General features: G+C 42.5%; 1 protein-coding gene across 3 annotated transcripts in view; it reads left to right on the forward strand.

The window, feature by feature from the left end:
* clcn5b (chloride channel, voltage-sensitive 5b) overlaps positions 1–14,038 on the forward strand; it is a 31,128-nt gene that overhangs the window by 4,552 nt on the left and 12,538 nt on the right. For all 3 annotated transcript variants that reach the window (XM_047815934.1, XM_047815930.1, XM_027178335.2), the window contains exons 3-12: positions 4,661–4,812; positions 4,908–5,007; positions 5,225–5,412; positions 5,937–6,059; positions 6,940–7,146; positions 7,667–7,747; positions 8,463–9,038; positions 9,375–9,558; positions 10,537–10,935; positions 11,088–11,304. In XM_047815934.1, coding sequence (XP_047671890.1) covers positions 4,661–4,812; positions 4,908–5,007; positions 5,225–5,412; positions 5,937–6,059; positions 6,940–7,146; positions 7,667–7,747; positions 8,463–9,038; positions 9,375–9,558; positions 10,537–10,935; positions 11,088–11,304 — 2,227 coding nt within the window. The remainder of the gene's footprint in view (positions 1–4,660; positions 4,813–4,907; positions 5,008–5,224; positions 5,413–5,936; positions 6,060–6,939; positions 7,147–7,666; positions 7,748–8,462; positions 9,039–9,374; positions 9,559–10,536; positions 10,936–11,087; positions 11,305–14,038) is intronic.

Consider the following 14,038-nt stretch of genomic DNA (forward strand, 5'->3'; position numbering starts at 1 on the left):
TTTGGCAAATAATGTTCCCTGTCAGGCAGGCAGCCAACAGCTTTTATTACTAATACATGACCAAATGAAAACCTTATTATTTATACCTTATATATATATATATAATGCAGGGATTTATTATTACTTTCCTGAAACTCATCATGTAGCAGATTTCTTTTATGCCTAAATTTGCTCTTTGATGATTTATGTAATATATTAACTGGTGTGTATGAACACATTTCCTACCGGATCTGACCTTCTACCCCTGACATTGCACTGCCATTAAATGTCTAGTACAGGATGGTTAGGGTGACTCGCAACGGTGAAGCAATATATCACAAGTCTTTTGCCCCCTAATTCAATAGTCAGGTTTAAAACAAAATTTTATATCTTTAATGAAATTTGGCATTCATATTTTGCTGAATACAACAGTTACATCTATATCACACATGATGACGAGAAGGATAACACTGAGGAGGTTAAGCACACTGTAGCTTTGCTATTTTTTAACTCCCACTCGAGGGATCAGGAACTTGCGTTTTCATTCCTTCTGTTCTTTGAGTTCCAGGAAAAACAGCTAGTCAGAATTTTAGTCTTGTTGCAACACAGCAGTTACAACAGGTCATGCAGGGAGTCATATACACACTCTTCTCTCCCACAAATCCTGCTTCCCTGTGGACTGATCCCATCAGCATCATAGGCCAGACAAGGCCAAAGGTCACTGGTGAGTAGTAGTCTCATAAGGAAAGCTGTTAACCAAAGCGAGCCGTTTCCCATGCTCCCCAGGTTGGGTGGTTTTGAGTAATACCAGGAAATGAGGAATAAGAGTTGTGTAGGAGCCATGTTAAGTGTATGTCACGTGACCATGGGAGAATATGTGGCGACTGGCGGCGGGGGTGAGAGGGGGGTGTTCCTCTAATGGTTAGAGAGTCTGACTCGTAATCCTAAGGTTGTGGGTTCGAGTCTCGGACCGGCCACGACTGAGGTGCCCTTGTGCAAGGCACCAAACCCCCAACTGCTCTCCGGGTGCCGCAGCATAAATGGCTGCCCACTGCTCCGGGTGTGTGTTCACGGTGTGTGTGTGCACTTTGGATGGGTCAAATGCAGAGAACAAATTCTGAGTATGGGTCACCGTAATTAGCCGTATGTCACTTCACTTCACTTTCATAATATTTTCATTGAGAATCAGTATTGTTGACCTTGAGGAAATCACTGTTATACATTGCTATATTGAACCAATCTTCAAATGGATGGAGAATAAACCGCAAACTGCAAGGACGATTAACGTGTCACGATTTTATTGCTTCCCACTCAGTTCCTTGGCGGGTTTAAGATTATTGAGATTCTAGCCTTAAAGGAAGCAAATGATTCTGAGTCAGCACATTCCACAGTTTGTAGCTGTTCGATTCTCGGTTGGTCTGCATCACTTCTGGTCTTTTTGAAATTTGGTAACAGTGTTGTGTGTGTGTGTGTGTGTGTGTGTGTGTGTGTGATGTCCTTGCCATGTTTCCTTTGTCTGCTACAATATATGTTTTGTGGACATCCGGTTAATTCTCGGGTACTTCGGACCTGTATGGATGTCTTTGCTTGTGTTTTATCTCAACACTTCTCAAGTGTAATCCAAAATAAAGGCTTCATCTATGTTATAATAGTACTGATTTTTTCCAGTAGAGTTCTTGAACTTGAACTATTTATTATAGCTGAGACTGTCTTTAAAGCTTCAATACACGTATATCACAATAAAGTGTCTTGAGTTTTTTTTTATTAAAGACATATAAAACTAGTAGTATTTCCTGACGTGAAGGAGAGAAACATTTGGTAATGTCCAATGATGATCTTTATACATAGTCAGTTTATACTAGTGGTAGCAGATGTTTAGTGACTGCGGCTGCTCTCATATCTGGATGTAATTCTAATAGCCAAAATATGTACAGGTTACTCATCAGTGTGTGGATTTTACAATTTATATTAAAATGTGCAAGCTCACAGTTGAACTAATACCAGGAACTGAAGATTTTAGGGTAGACATATCGGGAGACACAAGATGACTGGTGAGGATGGCCAGAGAAATGTATTTTACTGCATAGTGTAAAATTAAGAAAATTCAATTTAAAATCAAGTTGTGCCTCTCTGATTTCACATGATAATCTAATATGAATGGGTTCAAACACAGGAATCATGTGCAGTGTTTCCTCCCAAAGTTCTTTATAAAGTTAATGGCTGATGTTGTGACATTGACACTCCTAAACCACTTTGGTATGAAACTTGTCCTTGACTCCTGCAGCCATGATTCATAATCGGATGATCATGCACAGGCATTTTAATGTTCGTACATGATTTACTTTTATTTCGAATGTATTGCTTCTCACTACAGACCGAAATTTGAGATCTTTTTAAAATGATCTCTACACTGACCTTTCTGACCTTGTTTCTCCTCTTTGGCTTGTCTAGATTCACTCACTGTGTGTGTGTCACATGATTCAACATCTTTGGTCACTGGTAATATAGTGAAAAACAGGAATAATGCTGTTCTGTTGTAGGCAAAATTTTGCCTAAATGCGAATTCTGTCCTCAAAATATTATGAGAAATGAAGATTGCGATCTTGTTCCGCTTTACTTCTTTCTAGTATGTTAAGTTTAGTGTTATAAAATCAACGATACTTCAGTATAGCTTATGATGAGGTTAATATATAATCGTGCCCGTACAACGATGCCGTCTGCAAAGCAGGGGACACTGAGCTTTCGCAGTAGTGGGCCCTAAGCGGTGGAATAGCTTGCCACCACTTTGAGTTGATGCAACGCTACACTAAACTTCACGATTGATTCGATTACATTATGAAGAACCACACAGTCTTGTCGAGAAAGCTGTTCTGAATAGATGTTGCATTAGGCTTCACATTCCTTACAGGGCATACGAGCAGAGCTGGAAGTTCTACAACTGCAAAAGTGTCTAATTACAGAGTGATGAGATGTTGTGTCAGGACCTACCGATACACTAAATATGACATTTAATAATAAAAAAAATAATAATAAAGTTAAGCCAGATCAGATCATTTTTGACACAGATCCATTGCAGTGGGTTAGTGTTTCAGTGCACACAGCAAACACAGGGTCTTAAACACCTGCTGTTAAAACGTACTAGTGCACTAATATTTTTGTTTTTTTATTCTCAACACTTTCAGTTCTTCATTTTGTAAATATTTCCTGAACAGCGCTCAGCTCCACAAGATACTACAGTGTACAAGGATCACGGCCAAGTGCTATATAAATATTTTCCTGTATGAAATATCAAGATGTTTTGTATAAAAGCCTCATGTATTATTAAACTTTTTGATTAGAATTCATTTGTTGAAATTTTTTATTCCTGTCCTGCATTATTTTAAGCACAGGGGGAGCTGCAAATATTGGAAAAATCCGATTTGTTACTGAACCTAGGCCATTGTTATTGATCACAAAATATAAGATCCATGTGCATAAAGATTCTGTTAACAAAAAGGAAGTGGAGAGAATGTTTTATAATTTGCATAATTGTCAAAAAATCCTGGTAAAGAGAGTTGAGGAAATAAAGGACATGGAGGTGTCTCTGTCTTCTGTGTTGTGTGACATTTTTAAGGAAACTGCAACAACTTGCAGTGTATCGGAAAAAACCAACACGCTAATGTTTTGTGCAACAAACTTTTTAAATATCAAGATTTTACTGCATAAAAACGCTTCCTAAAAAAGCACTTTGGATGAATCTTTACAGTACAGGAGGTTATTTAATTAATGAGGTGCAGTTAATTATCATGATATTTTTAGCCAATATTTGTAACTCCTTGCTTTCACACCCTTAATGTAACTCATCCTGTCCATCACCGAGCCTGCTCTACTTGTTCGATTGAAACTTTTTGGCACGTCTTAAAGCCTTTAGTCAATATGCTTGCGTGTGTACCTTTGTTTAATCCTGCAAGGCCATATACTCTTTATTTGACTTGGTGTATGAACATGGTGGGAAATTAGATAGTAACCTTGACAGTCTAGTCAGTTTTCAATCCCTGGCTTTAAACAACTATATTCAATTCAATTCAAGTTTATTTGTATAGCGCTTTTTACAATAGACATTGTCTCAAAGCAGCTTTACAGAACATAAACATAGAGCAGAAGGTAAACATAATTAATGAAATTATATATATATTATATATATTCAAGCTGTTCTTTCTTTCCTATTGCTATTTCTATACCCAGTCCCATGCAGTGATGAGGGGATTTTACATTTTCGTGTTGTGTCTTTGTCAGGCATCTACTTTTAGGTTTATTGAGTGTTAGAAATACATACACTGTTCCTGTCAAACACTGCTCATACTGGCTCAAGCCCCAGGACTGTCAAGCTGCCACTGTTGGGCCATTGAACAAGGCTCTTAACCCTATCTGCTCCATGTGCTCTGTATCATAGCTGCCCCTGTGCTCCAACCCCAACCTCCTCAGTTGGGATATGTGAAGAAAAAAAAATTCCACTGTGCTCTATTGTATATGTGGTGATAATAAAGGCTCCCATATTTGTGGTGATCTGGTTCATGCACAGTTCCTTTAACTCTGAGTCAGATCTAAATTGAGCTGTTCCTCTTTAGTAGTTTTTTTTCCATTGATGTCACATTTGCGCTTATATGACCTTGTGCATTTAAAATGAATGATGTTTTTTCAGGCTACAGTACAGGAGGAGGCCGTGGACACAATGGCACTGCAAAGCTGCTGGATCTGTTAGACGATGGGTTGCATGCGGTGGGAACATACGATGATTTCAACACCATCGACTGGGTGAGGGAGAAATCCAAGGACCGAGATCGTCACAGAGAGGTGAGCGTGAAGGACACAACCTGGGCCAGAGTTACACTGTGTTTCAGAGGTGATTTGAGCAAGCATTCTGCACCCCCCCCCTCCCCCCCCTTTAGATCAACAAGAAGAAAAGGCAGTCTGTACTGGATCTTCTCTTGAGTGTGAGTGATGCTTTCTCTGGCTGGCTCCTCATGCTCCTCATCGGCCTCACATCAGGTTAGTAATGCCTTAAGTGTTAAGTAATACACACACACCAATGCGTTTGTTCTTCCTGACTACTGGTTGATTAGCATTACCTTTAGCACTGGTTAAATCATCACTTTCTACTGGTTATGTCTGTAATAATGATGCGTTGAAATTGATAGAATACTGTAATACAGATGCTTCAGGTCGCTCTCTCTCTCTCTCTCTCTCTCTCTCCCCCCCACTCCAGGAGCACTAGCTGGAGGCATAGACATCACAGCTCATTGGCTAACAGACCTGAAAGAGGGAGTGTGTCTGAACGGCTTCTGGTTCAACCACGAGCACTGCTGCTGGAACTCCAAAGAGACCACCTTCCAGGAGAGAGACAAGTGTCCACACTGGAAGAGCTGGGCTGAGCTCACGTTGGGAGTCAGTGAGGTGTGGGCTCATACACACAAACACAGGCAGACCAATAGCTTATGTTCTTGCACACCGGTGCAACCACATGTAATAAAGAGGGGAAAAGCTTGGTCAGTATTTATGTGAAAACACACATAGACAGAGAGGTTTGGCTGTTACTGAGTCAGCTATGAAGTTCAGATCTAGTTGGTGTGGTGTGTGGTGGTAGTTACTCCCTCTAGTGGTGTCGAGTTCAAAACCACAACAGGATGTGAAAACAATGCTTCATTTTTACTTGCTTGTCTAAAATGTCAGGCCTCCAGCCCGCAGTACATAGTGGATATAATCTAAAACATGCTGGTGTTAATTATGATTATTATGTGTCTTTAAAGTTTTCAATCACTGGATATATTACATCATCTTTACACTATTATTAAAACAGTCCTACAACTAAGGAGAGATTTTTCCTTTGCATATTTACAGCATATCACATTATGTGTAGAGACACACACGTGCACACACTAAGAAGTAAATGATGGTACTGTTCTGGGTGTGTGCACTAGGGGACGAGTGCCCATGTGGTGAACTATCTGCTGTATGTGACCTGGGCTCTGCTTTTCTCATACCTGGCTGTGGTCCTCGTCAGAGCCTTCGCCCCTTATGCCTGCGGCTCAGGAATCCCTGAGGTGAGATGCCTGTGTGTCTGACTGTCTCACCCAATAATGTCAGACACTTGGACATGCACACACTTTCTTTTCTCTCTCAGTATCTGAATTTGATCTTAGTATTAGTGGCCTGTTAGCACTTTTTGCAGTCAGTTTGGCTAAAATGGTGTGCGTGTGTGTGTGTGTGCGCGTGCGTGTGCGCGTGCGTGCGTGTGCGCGTGCGTGTGTGCGTGTGCGCGTGCGTGTGTGTGTGTGCGCGTGTGTGTGTGTGCGCGTGCGTGTGCGTGCGCGCGCGTTTTCTTAAAAAAGCTCTACCTATTGAGTAAAAGAGCATTGGCGTGTTTTAGCAGCATGAAAGTATAATTCTCATGTGTTTTTGCTTGATTTCTGAAACAAAAGTAGCAGAGGAAATAAAAAAGTAATAATAAAAAAACACACAAGTTTGCAGAAAATCTTGTTATCTGCATAATACACACACACACACACACACACACACACACACAAATATCCCAGATTGCCATATCCCTTCATGTGGGGAAAAAAAGAGTCTTAAAATAAAAGATTGTTTTAAAGCATATGTCTTTAAGACTGTAAGAAATCTCTCCTCTGTCTTAGCTGAGATCTTTAAGCTCAGAATGATCCATTACCAAAAAATATCCTTTTCAGCACTCGGTTCCTGCCAAGAGCAAGACACTGTCACACAAATGATGATCCAGGGAATGCAAAAATGTTAAGTTCCTCCCTTCCACGGATCATCCTGTGTGGATTAATGGATTAGAGGTTGCTGATGATCATGCATTTCCCAAGACACTGATTCATTACTCTGTCCTGTATCGAGTCGATCTGTGTCAGAGTACAGAATCGTGTCGGTGTTAAACCTTTCCCTCTTTGTTTCTTTCAGATAAAGACCATCCTAAGTGGGTTTATAATCCGGGGCTACTTAGGAAAATGGACTCTAGTGATAAAAACGATCACACTCGTGCTGGCCGTGTCTTCAGGCCTCAGTCTGGGGAAAGAAGGTCCTCTAGTGCATGTGGCCTGCTGCTGTGGAAACATCCTCTGCCATCTTTTCACCAAGTACCGCAAGAACGAGGCCAAGAGGAGGGAGGTAGGAGACACGGGGCAGCGGCAGGAGGGAGTGGGAAATGGAGAGGAGTGATAGAAAGATAAGGAAAAAAAGGGTGGGAGATTGAGGTAAAGCACAACAAGATAAGGAGAAAGTGGTTGGGGAGGGATTCGAGAACGGATGAAGAAGAAGACAGGACCCTTTGTGCTTTAAGCCAAGAAACAGTAATATAATATAAAGACGTTTGCTCCAGACACGGTGGTAAGAGTACACGTCAAAAGTTAACTGAGCTGGACAGATTACTGAGCAGGCAGATAGCTACGCTTTACTGCTTCAATTAGCTCCATTTACACCGGAATGGAAATGAAAGTAATAATAATAATTATGTTTAATGTTTAACGGATGTTTCTTGATGAAACCGGATATCTACAGTACATGCGCGTTTTAATTAGCCCGTGATGGGGGAATAAGTTCGGGGTAATGATTTGTTGTTTTTGCACATGTATATGAAGGCTAATAAATGTGTACATCTGTGTCCGTGTGTGTGTTTGGAATGTTTCAGGTTTTGTCAGCAGCCTCCGCTGTGGGCGTGTCTGTAGCGTTCGGAGCTCCTATAGGAGGAGTTCTCTTCAGTCTGGAAGAGGTCTGAATTAAAGCACTGAATTATTTCTGAAATTATTAACGTGTCCTTGAAATGCCGTTTCACAGAGGCACACAGAATGTGTGTGTGCAGCAATAATATGTAGAGTCAACTCCATAGTTATTGGCACCCTTTAAAACATATGAGGATTTTATATACAAAGCAAAAAAAAAAAGACTTAGCAGGTGAAACTATATTTAATATACGAAATGATCTTGCATTTCCTATTACAATAAATCAGAAATATGATTATTATAGTGTTATATTACTAAAGCTTATATAAGCTAATTTTGATATAAATTTATTCCTGAAGGTAATGTGTTCTCCCCATGCTTTCCTCCACAGTATAAGGTTTCCTCCAGGTACTCTGGTTTCCTCCCCCAGTCCAATGACATGCTCTGTAGGCTGATTAACATCTCTAAATCGTCTGTAGTGTGTGTGAATGGATGTGTGTAATTTTGTTATGTACACTTCTTCATGTACAACCCAAGTTTAAGTTTGCAGATGTGGATCATTTTTTAAAAAAAAATCCTGATTCCTTATTAATATGGTTCAAATCCAGAGACTGGGTTGATCACTTTTGAATAATTTTGGAATTGAATATCTCACACTGTATAATTACTGTATAATTAACTGAGTGCCAAGCATCGTTCTTATGTTCAGACTAGTTCCTGCTATACCGTAGTTGATGGTTTTCTGTATTCCTATCCCCGTTTAGGTCAGCTACTACTTCCCCTTGAAGACAATGTGGCGTTCGTTTTTCGCTGCTCTGGTAGCCGCCTTCACTCTACGCTCCATCAATCCCTTTGGCAACAGCCAACTCGTCCTCTTCCATGTAGAGTTCCACACCCCATGGCACCTTCTGGAGCTCTTCCCTTTCATTTTGCTTGGTATTTTTGGTGGTCTATGGGGGGCATTTTTCATCCGGGCAAACATTACCTGGTGTAGATGGAGGAAGAACACACGCCTGGGCCACTACCCTGTGTTAGAGGTGGTGCTGGTGGCTCTGGCTACAGCAATGTTGGCTTTTCCAAATGACTTCACACGTATGAGCGGCAGCCATCTCATCTCCGAGCTGTTCAACGACTGCAGCCTGCTCGACTCATCCCAGCTGTGCGACTACATCTCGCAAGTGCCTGGTAGAGCAGTGAATGCCAACTTAAGTCATGCTGCTAACTTCAGCAGCGGCCTGTCTGAAAGAGCCGCCGGGCCTGGAGTGTACACTGCCATCTGGCAGCTGGCGCTAGCACTTGTCTTTAAGACGCTGATTACTGTGGTTACATTTGGCATGAAGGTATTACAAACAACTAGCAATGTTTTTCAGACATGTTTGCACAGCCGTGTTTGATAAACTGTCTCCTTTTTTACCGAACCTAATCTCTACAGAAAGCATTGGCAAGGTTCGAGAGCTTTTCTACATCATTTGGGGAAATGTTTTAGTTTTTAACTTCATGTAGAATGATCATATGTTGAAGTTGGATAATCCTTTGCCATTTTTGCCAGAAATCAGAATGAATGACCTCCAGTGTCACCCCCACAAAGCCCCCCAACACATTCATCACAATATTGAAATTATGTACTTGCCTCATTGAGCTCTGATCTTAGCCCAGTTTGCACTTCTCTGTCGTAGGTGCCCTCTGGTCTGTTTATTCCCAGCATGGCGGTGGGGGCGATAGCGGGCAGACTGCTGGGCATTGGCATGGAGCAGCTGGTATTCTACAACCACGACTGGTCCATCTTGAGTGGCTGTCCATCCAGCGCCAAATGCATCACTCCAGGCCTCTACGCCATGCTTGGGGCAGCAGCATGTCTGGGTATGTCTATGTCTAATTCACTTCTAAAGCACATCACAGAATCACCCCATTTCATCTTTCCACTAAGGGGAATGTGCTCACTCATACATTTAATTACAAGTGCTTGTTTCATCCTGACCCATGCTCATTGCTGCCCAGTTGTAACCCAGTAAGTCCACAGCACATATTTCACAGCTCATAAAACCTTCAACCTGGCCCTTGCGGTTAACTTGTAAGTGGTGCTGGAGGCCTGCCTGCATGACAGACGTTAAATGTAGACCACTGAAGTATTAAAGCTCATCTGATGAGGAAAATCGTTGATGCGTGGTCTGAACTACATTCTGTGTGGGACTTCTGATCCAGTCTGATGTGCTTGTTTAAAAAAAGCTTGCAGTCGATCATCAATATTACGTTTAATTTCTTTTCAATTTTTATTCTTTTCTCTGTCCCTTTCAGGCCTTCACTGATTTTTAAGGAACTGATGGATTTTTAAGAAGCCAGAAATTCTAATAATATAATAAAATATAGCCAACAATCAACTTAGTAATTAATATTATATTGGTAACCTAAAATAATAATTCAGTCAGGGTCTCTGAATTGGATCAAGTTAGCATAGATTTCTTGACTGACAGGAGTGGAACCTGATATGCTATTTTTGTTTTGTAGCTCATCCTGTTCAATGTTTAAGATTTCAGCCTTTTCAAGATTCATGTCTTCTGAGATGTGGTTGTAAAAAGTGATTATTTAAGTTCCAGAAATGCTCAACGAAGCCCATTTTGCACCAACAACTATGTCATGGTTAAAGTGACTGAGATCAAGAATTTCCTCCATTCCTTTGGATGTGAAGATTAACTAAAGCTCTTGACCTGTATGTGAAAGGTTTTATGCATTGCTCTGCTGCATCATGGCTAATCATGTTCTCTTTTTTCCTCCCCCTTTCTCTGCTCATCTTTCTCTGCTCATCTTTCTCTCTGCCTCTTGCTTCATTTCCCTGTAAAGCTGGTGTAACTCGGATGACGGTGTCTCTGGTGGTCATCATGTTTGAGTTGACTGGAGGACTGGAGTACATCGTGCCCCTTATGGCAGCCACTATGACCAGTAAGTGGGTGGCGGACGCACTTGGCAGAGAGGGCATCTATGAGGCGCACATCCGGCTGAACGGCTACCCTTTCCTCGAGCCCAAGGAGGAGTTTAAGCACAAGACCCTGGCCATGGATGTAATGCGTCCACAGCGTGCTGATCCTCCACTTTCTGTCCTCATGCAGAGTGGCATGAGCGTGGACCAAGTGGAGGCCGTGATCACAGATACATCATACAGCGGTTTCCCTGTAGTCGTCTCCCAGGAGACTCAGAGGCTGGTGGGTTTTGTGCTGCGGAGGGACCTGGTTATATCAATAGGTGAGATGGGCGAAGGTGTGTGTGTGTCTAGCGATTTTAATATACGTGTATATATATGTGTGTATTTGAAAATCTCTAGACACACAACCAACCTTTTGTTTATTTTATATTTTTATATCCTCATCTTCCTGTTTCTCTCTCCTCTTTACCAGATAATGCACGGCGCAACCAGGATGGCATTGTGGGAGCATCACAGGTCCTCTTTACAGAACATACTCCGGCTCAGCCTTGCGATGGTCCTCCTCCCCTCAGACTACGCAGTATCATGGACCTCAGTCCACTAGCCATCACTGACCACACGCCCATGGACATCACAGTGGACATCTTCCGCAAGCTCGGCCTACGCCAGTGCCTCGTCACACAGAATGGGTAAGTGAGTGTGTGCGAGTGAAATATTTATTTAAACCTATAAGTCCAATTTCTATCAGCCCTTTAAAGCTACACACTTACTCACATATGACTAGCATCAGCACAACACCTAAATTTTCTCCATTTGTGTAACATTAAAGCATTCAGTCAATTGTCTGGAGTTCTTTGACATTGGAATATCATTTTACATTTTAGACTGAATATATATTTAAACTAATATTGATGTATTCACAAAAATGGCTGTTCTGTCTGGCTGGGAGAGACCACAGTTCCCCTATCAATCACAAACAATAGCAAATCATGGACTACAGATAGCTTATGCATGTGGAAGAGGGTGGATGGCACTGTCTGCACTGTCATAAGGCTCAAAGATAGACTTCATGCTCCCCAGGTGGTAGCTGTCTCATGATCAGGACGGCCATATCTAAAATTAGAAAAAAGAGGTCTGATTATATTGTAGCATGCATGAGCCAGCAGCCGACAGACAGACAGACAGACAGACAGACAGACAGACAGATGTAGTGACAGACAGACAGATGTAGTGACAGACAGACAGAGATGTAGTGACAGACAGACAGAGATGTAGTGACAGACAGACAGATGTAGTGACAGACAGACAGATGTAGTGACAGACAGACAGACAGACAGACAGACAGACAGATGTAGTGACAGACAGACAGACAGACAGACAGATGTAGTGACAGACAGACAGACAGACAGACAGACAGACAGACAGATGTAGTGACAGACAGACAGACAGACAGACAGACAGATGTAGTGACAGACAGACAGACAGACAGACAGACAGATGTAGTGACAGACAGACAGACAGACAGATGTAGTGACAGACAGACAGACAGACAGATGTAGTGACAGACAGACAGACAGACAGACAGATGTAGTGACAGACAGACAGACAGACAGACAGATGTAGTGACAGACAGACAGACAGATGTAGTGACAGACAGACAGACAGACAGATGTAGTGACAGACAGACAGACAGACAGATGTAGTGACAGACAGACAGACAGACAGACAGACAGATGTAGTGACAGACAGACAGACAGACAGACAGACAGATGTAGTGACAGACAGACAGACAGACAGACAGACAGATGTAGTGACAGACAGACAGACAGACAGACAGACAGATGTAGTGACAGACAGACAGACAGACAGACAGACAGACAGACAGATGTAGTGACAGACAGACAGACAGACAGACAGACAGATGTAGTGACAGACAGACAGACAGACAGACAGACAGATGTAGTGACAGACAGACAGACAGACAGACAGATGTAGTGACAGACAGACAGACAGACAGACAGATGTAGTGACAGACAGACAGACAGACAGACAGATGTAGTGACAGACAGACAGACAGACAGACAGACAGATGTAGTGACAGACAGACAGACAGACAGATGTAGTGACAGACAGACAGACAGACAGACAGATGTAGAGACAGACAGACAGACAGACAGATGTAGTGACAGACAGACAGACAGACAGACAGATGTAGAGACAGACAGACAGACAGACAGATGTAGTGACAGACAGACAGACAGACAGACAGATGTAGTGACAGACAGACAGACAGATGTAGTGACAGACAGACAGACAGATGTAGTGACAGACAGACAGACAGACAGATGTAGTGACAGACAGACAGACAGACAGATGTAGTGACAGACAGACAGACAGACAGATGTAGTGACAGACAGACAGACAGACAGACAGACAGATGTAGTGACAGACAGACAGACAGACAGACAAGAGGTAGTGACAGACAGCAGACAGGACAGACAGATGTAGTGACAGACAGACAGACAGACAGACAGATGTAGAGACAGACCGACAGACAGACAGATGTAGTGACCGACAGACAGACAGGACAGACAGATGTAGTGAGACAGACAGAAGACAGACAGATGTAGTGACAGACAGACAGACAGGACAGACAGACAGATTGTAGTGACAGACAGGACAGAAGACAGATGTAGTGAACAGACAGGACAGACAGATGTAGTGACAGACAGACAGACAGACAGATGTAGGACAGGACAGACAGACAGACAGATGTAGTGGACAGACAGACAGACAGGACAGATGTAGTGACAGACAAAGACAGACAGACAGATGTAGTGCAGACAGACAGACAGACAGATGTAGTGCAGACAGACAGACAGACAGATGTAGTGACAGACAGACAGACAGACAGACAGACAGATGTAGTGACAGACAGACAGACAGACAGACAGACAGATGTAGTGACAGACAGACAGACAGACAGACAGACAGATGTAGTGACAGACAGACAGACAGACAGACAGATGTAGTGACAGACAGACAGACAGACAGATGTAGTGACAGACAGACAGACAGACAGATGTAGTGACAGACAGACAGACAGATGTAGTGACAGACAGACAGACAGATGTAGTGACAGACAGACAGATGTAGTGACAGACAGACAGACAGATGTAGTGACAGACAGACAGACAGACAGACAGACAGATGTAGTGACAGACAGACAGACAGACAGACAGACAGATGTAGTGACAGACAGACAGACAGACAGACAGACAGATGTAGTGACAGACAGACAGACAGACAGACAGACAGATGTAGTGACAGACAGACAGACAGACAGACAGACAGACAGATGTAGTGACAGACAGACAGACAGACAGACAGACAGACAGATGTAGTGACAGACAGACAGACAGA

Source organism: Tachysurus fulvidraco, chromosome 1 (assembly GCF_022655615.1).
Source record: "Tachysurus fulvidraco isolate hzauxx_2018 chromosome 1, HZAU_PFXX_2.0, whole genome shotgun sequence".
NCBI lineage: Eukaryota > Metazoa > Chordata > Actinopteri > Siluriformes > Bagridae > Tachysurus > Tachysurus fulvidraco.